Raw genomic sequence first — 14,609 nt, forward strand, 5'->3', positions numbered from 1 at the left:
GAGTTAAGTCACTTTCATTCTAAGGGTGCGATAATATCTTAGAAACTAAAATGTAATCGCGTATTGGTGAACCCCGCTACCGGGTGAGTGTTGCAAAAGTATTTTTAATGCCTAGATTTTATACTTGTGCTAACTGTAAGTACCTAGCCGCCATTTTGTTCTTCAGGTGTGCAATCCATGTGCTCGGTGTCATTTCATATAAAATTCCTATTTCTATATCTTCTTAATATTATTATTTTACAACTTACTACATGATTAAATAAATAAACTAAATATTTTATGAAACGACATCGACGCGTCATGACCTTACATGACCTTGATCGTACTGTAACGACACTCTTTCTAAATTCTATTTGATTTGCTAAATTGAACTATTCTCATTCATCGTACTTGTTCTAATTATTCTAAATTAATGCCGACCTATATTGTTTTACAAATTAATTGCCTACATAGATGATATGCTAAATTATTATCTACCTACATTATTTAATATTTTTGCCTACTTCACTTTGCAATCACTTTCACTGCACCTATTGTAATTCTGTTTGACTGCCACATCATTACATCACCATTTATTACTAAAATCATTCCATCTGCTTCGCTAGTATTTTGATGTCGCAGTCAAACGGACAAAAGCTAGCAACTGCTTTAGTGTCCGCTTTGATTTGCAGGGTTCATCTCCACCTTCACGCTCATCTTCTTCACTACAACTACCTGCCATGCATGGCCAGCGCACTACAGCCGAACTACCACTTGGCTCCTCAACCCGGCAGAGCTGCCTGTCGTGTCGGACGGCCCGTACGCACACTCTAAGTGGCCCTACACCACAGTGCGTACGGTCCCTAACCGTCTGGCGCGTCGACGACCCTGCGGGCTCACCACCAGCGAGGAACCAAACCACATCACCATCAATGCTAGCGAGGACAGTGGTTTGAATACACTACCACCGGTGACGAATCTCGTGCGATACGATAGTTTGCTCGTAACCCATACCCTTAAGGTCTCTTTCTCTTAAATCTAAATAAATTACTTGTAACTTAAATCTATCTTTTATTTAACTAATTAACTATAAATTCTAATATGTCACTTGGCTCCTAAAGCTCTAATCGTGACATTGGCGCCCATACCGGTCTATTCTATCGCACTTGAGACGTTACCAGTGAGTTTTACTTGTAATAAATGGTTATTCTTGGTGTTGGCATTCAAATAACTTAGTTATAAGATTGTAACTAATATTTTAATCTCTGTGTGGTAGTACTAAACTTGTAATTTTTGTGGAGAATAGCTACACTATTCTACCTACTATAATTTCCTTAAAGATAAAATGTATCTACCTACATTTTATAATATTAACTAAATTCTACCTACCTTTGGTAATATTATTTAACTTTTAATAACTACCTACCACACACAGATTTTGCTTTTGTTTAACTTTTGTAATGCTTACTGTCTTATTGTGTAATTTGCAACACACACCCGCGCGCCTACCTAGTATTTTTTTATATTACGTACTCGGTAATTCTAATCTAAAATATATATTTAACTTGTAACTGAAAACGTTACTTCTAAATAAACTATTAAATTAAATAATAAATTGTAAATACTACTAAAAATAAACAATTTATTATACCTACTCGTATCTTACCTACTGGTATCTCTTAAACCTATAATTGAAAATCTACCTTAATTAAAAAGTCTAAAACTATTTTTAACTGTCTTGTCTGACGCACCATCTAAAATGGATTGCAAGGTACACTCTACTTAGTACCTCTTTGCATTGCTTAGGACTTAAGATAGGAAGTTGTTGGGTGCAGCAGTTGCTAAACAACTGCGCATACTTGTAATTAGCTGTAGTCTACCCTACAGATAATATTCCGACCTCTTCATTAAATAATGGTTATCTTATGACTTTCTCTAAATCTTAACTTAATGAATCTTGTGAGTATTATGAGATCTACTAAAAATCATATACTCTGTACGTCAGGTTGCAAGTAAACAGACCTAAAATGTTTATTTTGTTAGTCAGACTCAAGATTAGCTAGTACAGTTGAGATAGCGGATTTTCCTTAGGTAAAATCCTACCGTAAAAAGGGGGATATGTAACGGTTAGCGTTACCGCTGACCGTTATCTTAGATCTAAATTCTAATTTAATTACTATTATCTACCTAAATAAATAAACTTTAATAATAATATATCTAAATCAACGTAAACTACCTAACTAAATAACTTAATTAAATAATTTATATTGTTCTACACTAATAAAATAAATAAAATAATAAATCTACAAGCAAACCCGCGCGAAACAAGTTGTTAAATATTTCTTTTGTTCTCTGTCGAGCGGGCGGGCTGTTTTTTATGTATGCGCAAGCGACGCGCCTACGGCCGCGATGCTCCCGCCGCGTCTCCTAGTCCGAGCCAGAGCGTTAGTGAGCACGGACGTATCGCTGTCCGTCACCGCCGGACCCGCGATGTACATAATATCTTAGAAACTAAAATGTAATCGCGTATTGGTGAACCCCGCTACCGGGTGAGTGTTGCAAAAGTATTTTTAATGCCTAGATTTTATACTTGTGCTAACTGTAAGTACCTAGCCGCCATTTTGTTCTTCAGGTGTGCAATCCATGTGCTCGGTGTCATTTCATATAAAATTCCTATTTCTATATCTTCTTAATATTATTATTTTACAACTTACTACATGATTAAATAAATAAACTAAATATTTTATGAAACGACATCGACGCGTCATGACCTTACATGACCTTGATCGTACTGTAACGACACTCTTTCTAAATTCTATTTGATTTGCTAAATTGAACTATTCTCATTCATCGTACTTGTTCTAATTATTCTAAATTAATGCCGACCTATATTGTTTTACAAATTAATTGCCTACATAGATGATATGCTAAATTATTATCTACCTACATTATTTAATATTTTTGCCTACTTCACTTTGCAATCACTTTCACTGCACCTATTGTAATTCTGTTTGACTGCCACATCATTACATCACCATTTATTACTAAAATCATTCCATCTGCTTCGCTAGTATTTTGATGTCGCAGTCAAACGGACAAAAGCTAGCAACTGCTTTAGTGTCCGCTTTGATTTGCAGGGTTCATCTCCACCTTCACGCTCATCTTCTTCACTACAACTACCTGCCATGCATGGCCAGCGCACTACAGCCGAACTACCACTTGGCTCCTCAACCCGGCAGAGCTGCCTGTCGTGTCGGACGGCCCGTACGCACACTCTAAGTGGCCCTACACCACAGTGCGTACGGTCCCTAACCGTCTGGCGCGTCGACGACCCTGCGGGCTCACCACCAGCGAGGAACCAAACCACATCACCATCAATGCTAGCGAGGACAGTGGTTTGAATACACTACCACCGGTGACGAATCTCGTGCGATACGATAGTTTGCTCGACAACCCACTCCCTAAGAGTTCTCACTACTTTAAATCTAAATAAATTACTTGTTAACCTAAATTATCTTTTATTTCTCTAAACTTCTAATCTAAATTTTATTATGTCACTGCTCCTAAAGCTCTAATCGTGACAGTAGCATATTAAATGTTATACCTACGCAGTTTTAAGGAGTAGGGTAGAACAAGTACCGTTTGTAGTTACTGTTACTTACCTTTTTTGCACACTGAAGGTTTCAAAAACACTGTAATATTAAAAATAATGTTCATAAACCAGACTAAAGATTATATTATTTTGTTATTTTTAATTTAATTACACAGGTTTATTATAACACATAAAAAAATAACATTAAATCAACCTACTTGATAATTTTTAGTAACTAAAAAAATCATATTGCCTAAGGTGGGAATCGAACCCACGACTTTTTGCTTGCCAGGTGACTGCTCTGACCTCTACAGCTCTTAACCCTTAAATGGTTTCTGTCCGTTATAAAGGACATGTCAAACAATTGCCTACAGAATCTAAATTAAAGCAATTTATCGACTTTCAAGGGATATTTTATAAAAAGCATGATATTTTATGTGAAACACGGGGCAGTAGTTCCATAAAAAACCGCGAATTTTAAAAATTAAGACAGTTGAATAACTGCAACAGCAAGGTCAAGTTTTCGCTGTTGATAAATATGGCAACACTGTGGGTATTACACTTGTTCTTGTGCTTTATTGACTGATTTTAGAATATTAACGAATAAAACTGACGATTATTGCCAAAACTATAAAAAAATATCGATTTTTTTTCATTCATTTCAAGGTTACAAATGTTATGTCACTTAAAACGGACAACGCCATGTATCAGTAATAAATACTCATGTTGATTTTTAGACATTTTTACCCCATTTCCCCCTTTTAGGGGTTGAATTCTGAAATAACCTGAAACACGTGTTTATTAATTTATCCATAGAAGTACTCCTGTGAAGTATCGAATTAAATAGTGCAACTAATTTTGTTTCGCCCTACAAACTTTGGACCCCCATTTCACCCCCTTAGGGGGTAATTTTGGAAAAATCCTTTCTGATAACACCCTTAGACCCTAATAAGGAACCTACATGCCAAAATTTGTGTCTTTATACACACCGGTTTGGGTTTTATGTTGATATATCAGGCAGTCAGTTTCTCTTTTTATATGTCTGGGTATTTTTTGATAAATTTATGTAAAATCAACAGTAAATAGTCCGGATGAATTGCAAAAGGCGCTGGATTAGCCAGAGGCTGATTATCAGGGATTCCTGTATTGTTATTAATAAAAGTTGTTTTACGTTTGTTTTCCTAAACTGGCAATGTCCGCCCTAAGTGACATGGATGTAATGCTAAATAATTGGCAATGTCCGTTTTGAGTGACATGTCATAACTTCTATACTGATTGAAATTTTTTCAAAAAGAAAACATTTTTTTCTTAATCTATCAAAACAATACCTAAATCCCAAATTTGACCATTTTTGAAGCAAGGGTTCAATGAGTGCCAATTTAAGGGTTAAATGCTAAACATTTTTAATAACTAATTTTGAGTGGACAAAAATGGCGCATAAATGGCCACAACGGTACTTCTACCTTACTCTGTTTTCATATACGAGGTGTAGACGTTCATTAAAAACATATTTTTCAGTGTAGGTAGAAGATGTCGGATACTATCTACATGAAAAATGTAAATCCGTCTTGACGAAGGTCATGAGAAATTCCTGGCAATGGCACCCATTGAAGCCACGTGTAACGCTATCGCTCCCTCTGCAAACGTACACTTACGAGCATAAAAATGTACACGTGCACTTTATAATTTATTCCGCTCAGATAAGGTTTAATTTCCAATTAACATGTGTATATTTTTTGCATGTGGCTTTAAAGAATGTGAAACAGTTGGGCAGTTGACACCGCTAATTAATATTATAAAACACAATCGAAAAGAGCACGAATTCTTAACCTTTAATGCACGAGATAGAGTGACAGATGTTGAATATTTTAGCTTCCTATCTGGCCGGTGGTTCGAACCCCGTCGTCCGACGTTGTCCGCTGCACTATTGTGGTGAACCACAATACTACCATCCTAACAAAGCCATACAGGGTGTCAGCCATTCAGGGTTTCCCAAAATTAACACATTGACACCAAAATATCTGTCATATTTAAAAACTCATCAAACTTTTCTATGGACATAAGTAACTAAAATTGGTGATAAAATATCTCAAAACTTGTGAAACTTTTCTGCTATGGACATTGGACATATTAGGCATAAATTGTTCGATGCATCTTAAGCCCAGCTACTTTTAGTGACAGTGTGACGTACTAATTCTGGGACATCCTATATATTAGCTGGAGAAAGTAACAGGACTATTAGGCTGAGTTGCACCACCTAACTTTAACAATAACTTTAACGATAACCGTTGTCTTTTGTATGGAGTTTGATAGATTTTTGACGTTTGTTAAAGTCAAAGTAAGATGGTGCAATCCAGCCTTAGTAATTTGTGCAACACAAATACTTATTCCATAAAAGAAAAAGATAAAAACTAAAATATAACCCTTAGTTCCGATAGCGACAAGTTTGCGTTACGGTTTCCACGGCAGCCCTTTCACGGCAGAAACGGCCCGTAAATTTTCTTTTATCGTTTGTTACTGTAACCTGGCTTTATGTTTCTGAATTTTGCTTTATTCCTTACAAAAGGGCGCCATTAATGTTAAAAGATTTGTAAAGGTATTCGTGAATGCGATGTAAGAAAATACTCTTTAACCCTTCATAGTGCATAGCATGTTCAAAATATCATTTTCGACCTTATGTTAATTGAATAAGGTTCTTTGGGTGGCTATAGTATACGAGTATGTAGCCAGTGCCCTTTGAAGTCTAGGGGTAAAACAAGTTTTAGGCTGAGTGTTTTTTTGTATGGAGTTCGACAGATGTTTGACGTTTTGTTAAAGATAAAGTAAAATGGTGCAACCTAGCCTAAGGCGGTTATCACACTGCACCGCGCTCCGACAGATTTAATCATTGTATGCAAATACCTCAGTTTGTATAGAAAACACGCGCGGCACTTCACACTGACAACGCGTCCGCGCGCGTGATTTTTATATGAAACTAGCTGACCCGGCGAACTTTGTTCCGCCTTAATGGCAATAAATAAGCAGACTTTTTTTTTAATTTCGAACGGGATAAAAAGTATCCTATGTCCTTCTCCTGGCTCTAAACTACCTCCCTGACAATTTTCAGCTAAATCGGTTCAGCCGTTCTTGAGTTATAAGTGGAGTAACTAACACGACTTTCTTTTATATATACAGGGTGTTAGGTAAATGGGTATATGAGCCGACAGTAGCCTATGTTAACATGGTGATGTAAATGGTATGGTGAAGTCAGAAATTTGATGTCATCATTTTATTTTTTTAATTTTCGTACAAAATAAATTTTATAAAATCCGATTTGTATGAAAATTATAATAATTAAAATGAAGATATCAATTTTCTGACTTCACCATACCATTTATATGACCATGTTAACATGGGCTAGTGTCGGCTCATATAGCCATTTACCTAACACCCTGTATAGATTATATTATATTATACAGGGTGTTAGGTAAATGGGTATATGAGCCGACACTAGCCCATGTTAACATGGTCATATAAATGGTATGGTGAAGTCAGAAAATTGATATCTTCACTTTAATTATTTTATTTTTCATACAAATCGGATTTCATAAAATTTATTTTGTATGAAAATTAAAAAAATTAAAATGATGATATCAAATTTCTGACTTCACCATACCATTTATATGCCCATGTTAACATGGGCTAGTGTCGGCTCATATACCCATTTACCTAACACCCTGTATAGATTCACGCGCTCCGCGGCGAAGCGCGGCGCAGTGTGATAACTGCCTTATAGTTGTTGTTTTTGGATCAAAAGACAAGGAAATGAGGTTGATAAAAATAAACATCCATATTTAAGAAAGTTGCGTATCATTGATACGATCATTATCATCAATTGCTTATGATAATGTTATTGGTATTTCATACACAAACTATAAATTATTTATGATCCAGTAAACTAGTAATAATAGGCTAGATGACAAAATTTCAATTATTTGTCCGTCAGACAGCATCAGATAATTAGAAAATATTAGACTCATATTTTTTGTTTTCTTTCATGATTAAATAATAACAGTGCTACATCGAGTTGAAATGGCGCGATACGTCACGCTTGAGTAGATTTTTTACTCAAAAGTGACGTCACGCGACATTTCAACTCAATATAATACTGTAATTATTCGATTATGAAAAAAAAATATGTGTCCAATTTCTTTTTATTATGACGGACTAAATAGAATAAAATAAATTTCGATTTCATTACCCAGTCATCATCTTTATTGTGTTGATCCGTTATTATAATAGCATAATGAATGAATGATTAGCAGAAATATTTTCCTCCAACTTTGAATGATGGTAGCACAGTTATCTTGTTTTCCCCTCCGAAATGGGGAAATAAATGATACGATTTAAGGTTGCATTTCGCCTCATTTCATCGCATTTGTGAAGAATGAGCAGGTGGGATATTTTTCTTGTAAAAACATGGTTTTGTTTTCATAATACTACATACGAGTATAAGGCGGAGTTGAACCAGCTAACTTTAACCGTAATAATAACGATAACCGGTGTTTTTTGTGGGTCCGTGGCCGAGTCCCCCTGTGTTCGACGCACCCGTGGTCTACACCCCCGGTCAGATAGAAGCAATTTTTAATCAAATGTACAGTCAGTCACAAAAATATTTATAAACGAATAAATATTTATACTGATCGTACAAATAAATGTTTAATATTATTTTACCATAGTGATACCTAAAAATATAATAGGTTTTATTTTAACCTATCATAATATTTTATCATAGGTTTCATTTACCTATAATAACATGTAAATCGTTTTACCTAATCAAAATAATTGTAACAAACAGTCTTTAAAATAACTCTACTCTCTCTACATTTAACTAACTACAAATAAAAGTATTAATTATAAAAGTTTTAAGTATTTTTAACAAAAAAATTAATACATCATTTTAAATAGCGTCAAACATGCATGGTATTCGTTGACTGTACCTACTTAGTGCAAAAGCCGAAAAAAATATGACATTACATTTATTTAAATCGGGGGCTTCAACCACGGGTGCGTCGAATACTGGGGGACTCGGCCACGGACCCTTTTTTGTATGGAGTCTGACAGATTTTTGACGTTTGTTAAAGTTAAGGTAAGATAGTGCAACCCAGCCTAAGTAATTCAGAAATTCAGTTTGTCACAGATCGTTATTAGCCTATAAAGTTATTCTGATGGACATAAAAACAATCTGATTGGGACAGTAACAAACATTCTTACAAACTTTCCTATTTTTAATATTAGTAGGATTGAGATTTTCAACCGACTTCGAAAAAGGAGGAGGTTCTCAATTCGACCCGTATGTTTTTTTTTTTTTTTTTTTTTTTTCTATGTTTGTTACGCGATAACTCCGCCAATTATGAACCGATTTGAACAAATCTTTTTTCGACGTATAGGTAATACCTCAAGGGTGGTCCCATTTAAATTTAATAATAAAAAAAACAACCCCCAAGGGTGGAAAATTGGGGATGAACTTTTTTATACGCAATATCTCCGTCGATTATAAACCAATTTGAACGATTATTTTTTTGTTGAATAGGTATTATCAAAAGGGTGGTTTCATGCGAATTTGAAGAAAATATTTCACCCCCAAGGGTGGAAAATTGGGGATGAACTTTTTTATACGCAATATCTCCGCCGATTATGAACCAATTTTTTTTGGTCTCAGTGTACTGCCTACCTTTAGTGGTAACATCAAGGTAATAATTAGTTAACTAAAAAGCAAGAAATAAGTAAAATTTTATTAAAAAAAAAAAAACCGACTCCAAAAAACCTACACTAAAACGTAGAAAAATAATTACTAATTACCTACTTATTTATTAGGACGAATTATTAATATTTATGTAGGTATACCATGATTGATACTTTTGGAGTCGGTGCAGGCAAACTTTACATGTTTCATAATCTTGGCACCGACTCCAGAAGTATCAATCATGGTATACCTACATAAATATTAATAATTCGTCCTAATAAATAAGTAGGTAATTAGTAATTATTTTTCTACGTTTTAGTGTAGGTTTTTTGGAGTCGGTTTTTTTTTTTTTTTACAAGATAATATCATGCGCCAGCTGTTCATTTTGAAGAAGAAAACTTATGGTATTAATAGTAACGTTCATTGAATCTCAAATCAGAGGTCCGACACTACACCGTTGGTCTTTTGTCGACTTGAAAATAAATTCCTCAGTTGACTATAGTCATAGCTCACAGGCCAATAATACCATTGTACTTTAATTTAAAAAGCAAATATCCTCGTAGGGAAATAATGTTCTCAAGCAAACATCTTGTAAGCAAGTACACTCAATCATCTGAGGTGATGACATACGCTCCATGAGTAGGCACTTGTAAATGTAGGATCCCTCAGTTCCGTTTTTTGCTGCGTAATATGACTTAGGACTGGAATAATGTTGTCACGGTTGTATCGCAGATTTTGTTTTTCAAGGGTAATGGGTTGTTTGAACGCTTTTTATAGAGTCTGTTAAGGCGGCGATACACATGCCTGTTAAACGGAAGAGAGAGGCGTAACATTTGCATGTTATTTGCGTCCTTGCAATTCACACTAAGTTGCATGCGCTGTATTTCCAACTAAAAAAAAAACAAATGTTGTGCATTCTACTCGCATGACAGATTCAGTTTGATTTATACATGACAGTTAATGGTACGTGCACGTGAAAGTGTACCAGTAAGCCTAGGCGCAGATCACCCATTTTTCGTCGACGATAATTTAGTCGGGCAGTTAATCAGTATGGGCATGTATATAAGTGCGCACATTACACCGATTGATTCATAAAAATTAAACTAAAAAAACCGGCCGACTAAAAATCGGTGGTCTGCGTCTAGGCTTAAACTTTAATATTCGATAATGTTTAAAATACCTGTGTAACACGACAATGCATCGTTATTCACACTTTACTGGACAAAAAAGACCTTAGTGGGTGGTATTTTTTTCACATCGACCTGCTGACCTGATTGCAGATGTTCCAAACAACTAAAATGTGGCTCTGAATCCGAAATACCGGGTTAGCTACGCACGGTGGCTGCAAAAGTGCGTTCGGCTTTTGACCCCGCTTTCAAACGGCAGATAAAAAGCTTTCAATTTGTAGTTGGTGTATGAATGTGAGTGTTTTAAGCTAGACTAGAATAGAAATAGTTTGTTTGGTACTAGACTAGCAATTTGTATAAAAATATACCAACCGAATTGAGAACCTCCATCTTTTGTTGAAGTCGCTTAAAAAGTAGTCAAGGTACAAGTACTGGTTTTGGCTATACATCGCGTTTGACCACTCTAAATTAATAGAATAATATGTAAAATTCCAAAATTATTTTTATGATCTTTCTTTTTTATCTTCAGGTTTATTTATTCAAAAATCAAAAATCAAAAAATATTTATTCAGTTTAGACCACAAGTGGCACTTATGAACGTCAATAGAAAATAATAAAAAAAGAAAAGGTAGCCCTTATGGGGCACTTTACATGTCTCCTTATCTTTTGGGCCCTACCAGCGCTTCGAGACAAACATATGGCAAGTGCTGAGAAGAAACGCCGGAACAAACTCAGTCACCACTTATTGCCAGGAATTATCTAACGGTAAGAATAGTCAAATTTAAGTACATCAAATATGTGCAGACTGAACTGACCACGCATCCTTGTCATCAATATAGTCTCGAACCTTGTAGTACCCTTTGGACATAAGGGCATTTTTTATATGTATCTTAAATTTGTTTATTGGCAATTCGACAAGGTTGTGTGGTATTTTGTTAAATATGGTAATACATTTCCCCAAGAATGAATTACCTATCTTATGCAACCTAAATGATGGAACAGCAAGTTTATTCTTATGTCTCGTGTTAAATGAGTGGACGTCATTTTTCTTAGTAAATAAATGTATATGTTTACGGACATACATAATGTTATCAAATATGTATTGCGAAGCCACAGTCAATATATTGATTTCTTTAAAAACTTCTCTAAGCGAGTCACGTGGTTTAAGACCGTATATTGCCCGAACAGCTCTTTTCTGTAAAATGAAAATTGATTCTATGTCTGCTGCTGAGCCCCACAGTAAAAGACCATAAGACATAATACTATGAAAATAACTAAAATATACAAGCCTTGCTGTTTCAACATCAGTCAAGTTTCTGATCTTTCTCACCGCAAAGGCAGCTGAACTAAGTCTTCCCGCCAAGGCAGCAATATGGGGGCCCCATTGTAATTTACAGTCTAGGGTAATACCTAGAAAGACAGTAGAGTTTATCAGTTCAATGCGTTCATTATTTACTGTAATATTAGTATTAACTTGTTTGACATTAGGCATAGTGAATATTAAACATTTAGTTTTTTTTGCGTTTAATAGCAAATTATTAGTTGTAAACCAGTCTAATACTTTGGAAAGAGCATTATTCACGTCGTCAAATATTTCCTGACGCCTGTCAGTTTTAAAAATTAAAGAAGTGTCATCAGCAAATAATACTATCTCACAAAGGTCCTTTGAATAAAAAGGTAGATCATTTATATAAATCAGAAAGAGCAATGGTCCCAGTATTGAGCCTTGGGGCACTCCCATTTTTAGGGGGGCGCCCGAAGAGTTAGTTCCGTGAATATTTACTTTTTGTAATCTGTCTGAGAGGTAAGAGTGTAATAGGCTTAAGGCCTTGCCTGATACGCCATAATGTTCTAGCTTAAATAACAGAGTTTGATGATCAACACAGTCAAACGCCTTCGATAAGTCACAAAATACACCAATAGCATCCTTTTTCTCCTGCCAAGCATCGAAAATGTGTTTGATAAGAGCAACCCCTGCATCGGTCGTACTTTTCCCTTTTGTGAACCCATATTGTTTTTCATGAAACAGTTTATTCATATAATTATTTTTTATTTCTCCGTATTTTAGACACTTTCAATCATAAGTGGCCAAACACGGGGTCTCTACCCTATGTCTTGAAAGCGTGCCTACAATTTTCTAACTCAGCATTAGTTGTGACAGGGTGCCACACCATAAACGAAATGCCCATAGTGCTAATTTTCCGCAGAAATTTTTTGTAACGAACGTACTGTCTCTATTAGGCCATTTTATTTTTTTGCAACATTTCCAATGATGCGGGCTGAATTCCGTAAGGTGAATGCGTTAAAATAATTCTTTATACTCCAGGTTACTGGCCCTTGGGTGTCGTGTGGTGCAACGTGTACGTCACTTGCGATGTGCTCGCATGCTCCGCCAGCATCATGCACATGTGCTTCATCAGCATCGGCAGGTTAGTAGATCTTGATACATACTTTACCAACTTTAAAGTTATAAAATAAAAGAAACCCATATTATATAATTATTAAAAAAGTCTAGAAAACTATGTTTGAGTGCTCTAAATTATAAACTTGTACTTTGTTGTCTTTTTTGATATTGAAAAAATCCTTTTTAGAAAAAATCGAATTGTCCAATCCTTTTTATCATTTTAGTCTTTATCCTGTCCCATAAAAACGTTCACTATTACTTTAGGTAACTTCCCTGTTGCATTGTGGTAACTAACAAAGTGTTTAAAAACTTATGTAGCTTCAGCTTTCAGAACCGACTAGAACATTATACCTCAAAATCAATTTTCCGAAAGACTTCTCTTCAATAAGGCCTATTGTTCACTATCCAAAGTTAGTTATTTAACAGAAAATATCCCCGATATTTACGAGGCTGTCCCCAGCGACCCTTGTTATGGGGCAGCATGACTTCGTTATCGGGCTGCTGCGACTAAATGGGGCTAGTATTTTTGTTGGGTGCACGATAAACTTGAATTTGCGACGATAACTCTGAAACGTGATATTTTTTCGGACGGCGCACTTGATGTTTGACATTCATGGGAGGTGTTTTAATCACGAAAAATGCAGGAGAAAAACATGATTGGGGTATGATTATTACTACGTGGTATGCATATGGCGCGTCTCACCGGTCATACTCTACGTGATTGTGTTAATGTAGGTACAGTCAACAGCATTATCAAAATATTCGTTTTTCAGCAACATAATATCACTTAGTAAAAAATATGTTACAGTGCTTAGCTTGATGTGCAGTCGTCTGTATATTTAAACCTAACTTACAATCGCCTTTCTAGAAAGTCTAGAGAACTGTTTTGGACAAACTAACGTAGCAGGGGAAAACAATTTGGTTTAAAGTTCTTGGTGCACCTGCACCATTACCTTGATAAGTTATAGCAGTATAATTTATTGATAATAATCTGTACTGTGGTATAACGACCATACAACTGCGCAGTCTTATGGTTCAAAATGAACAGATTTCATAATAATATCTTCTTATTAGTATAATATCCTATTTCTGTAAAATATAACCCAAGAGTTCCTACTAAGGGTCATTAAGGTACAGAATCAATTTAATTTGCATAAGCTAAGAAGACAATAGTATTGCTATGCCAAGGTTCTGTTCTAACTAAGTGGTTCTCATACTTATAATTCTTTGCATACGTATAAGTGAAGTAAACTTAATAGTAGACAGAAAATTCTTGATTTGTTAAACGCCCGAAGTTCGTACGTTCGTTTCAGCCAAAAGACGTCCACTGCTTGACAAAGGTCTCCCCCAAGGTTTTCCACAATGAACGGTCCTGCACTGCCCGCATCCAGGCTCTTCCCGCGACCTTCACCAGATCGTCGGTCCACCTAGTTACTAGGAGGCCTGCCCACGCTACGTATACGCCCGAAGTGTGTGCCCCTAAATACAGAGTTATTTTGTGTCCTATACCATTTTATCCAAAGACCGTATATTATGATAATGGACAGGCTTGGCTCAGTTTAGTTATTGTTCACTCAATTATTGATTGAATTTATCAGTAATCCATAGTGTATCCAAAGCTGGATAACGTAGTGAGGGCAGGCCACCACTAAGTGGCCTGACGATTTGGCAAAGTTCGCGGGAGGTGCCTGGATGCAGACGGCGCAGGATCAGTCAAGTCCGTGGACGTCATTTGGCTGAAACGAACGAACGATTCCATAATAGTAGCGCAGCGTAACAGAA

General features: G+C 35.8%; 1 protein-coding gene and 1 long non-coding RNA gene across 2 annotated transcripts in view; both read left to right on the forward strand.

Annotated features, from left to right (window-relative positions):
- The window catches only part of LOC135084517 (D(2)-like dopamine receptor), a 163,015-nt gene that overhangs the window by 104,564 nt on the left and 43,842 nt on the right, over window positions 1–14,609 (forward strand). The window contains exon 3 of the mRNA XM_063979292.1: window positions 12,750–12,852. Within this exon, the coding sequence (XP_063835362.1) occupies window positions 12,750–12,852 (103 nt within the window). The remainder of the gene's footprint in view (window positions 1–12,749; window positions 12,853–14,609) is intronic.
- On the forward strand, window positions 1,086–3,490 carry LOC135084678 (uncharacterized). Its single transcript, XR_010259926.1, has 2 exons — window positions 1,086–2,528; window positions 3,117–3,490. It is a non-coding gene; the product is annotated as an uncharacterized LOC135084678 (long non-coding RNA).

Source organism: Ostrinia nubilalis, chromosome 2 (genome assembly GCF_963855985.1).
Source record: "Ostrinia nubilalis chromosome 2, ilOstNubi1.1, whole genome shotgun sequence".
Taxonomy (NCBI): domain Eukaryota; kingdom Metazoa; phylum Arthropoda; class Insecta; order Lepidoptera; family Crambidae; genus Ostrinia; species Ostrinia nubilalis.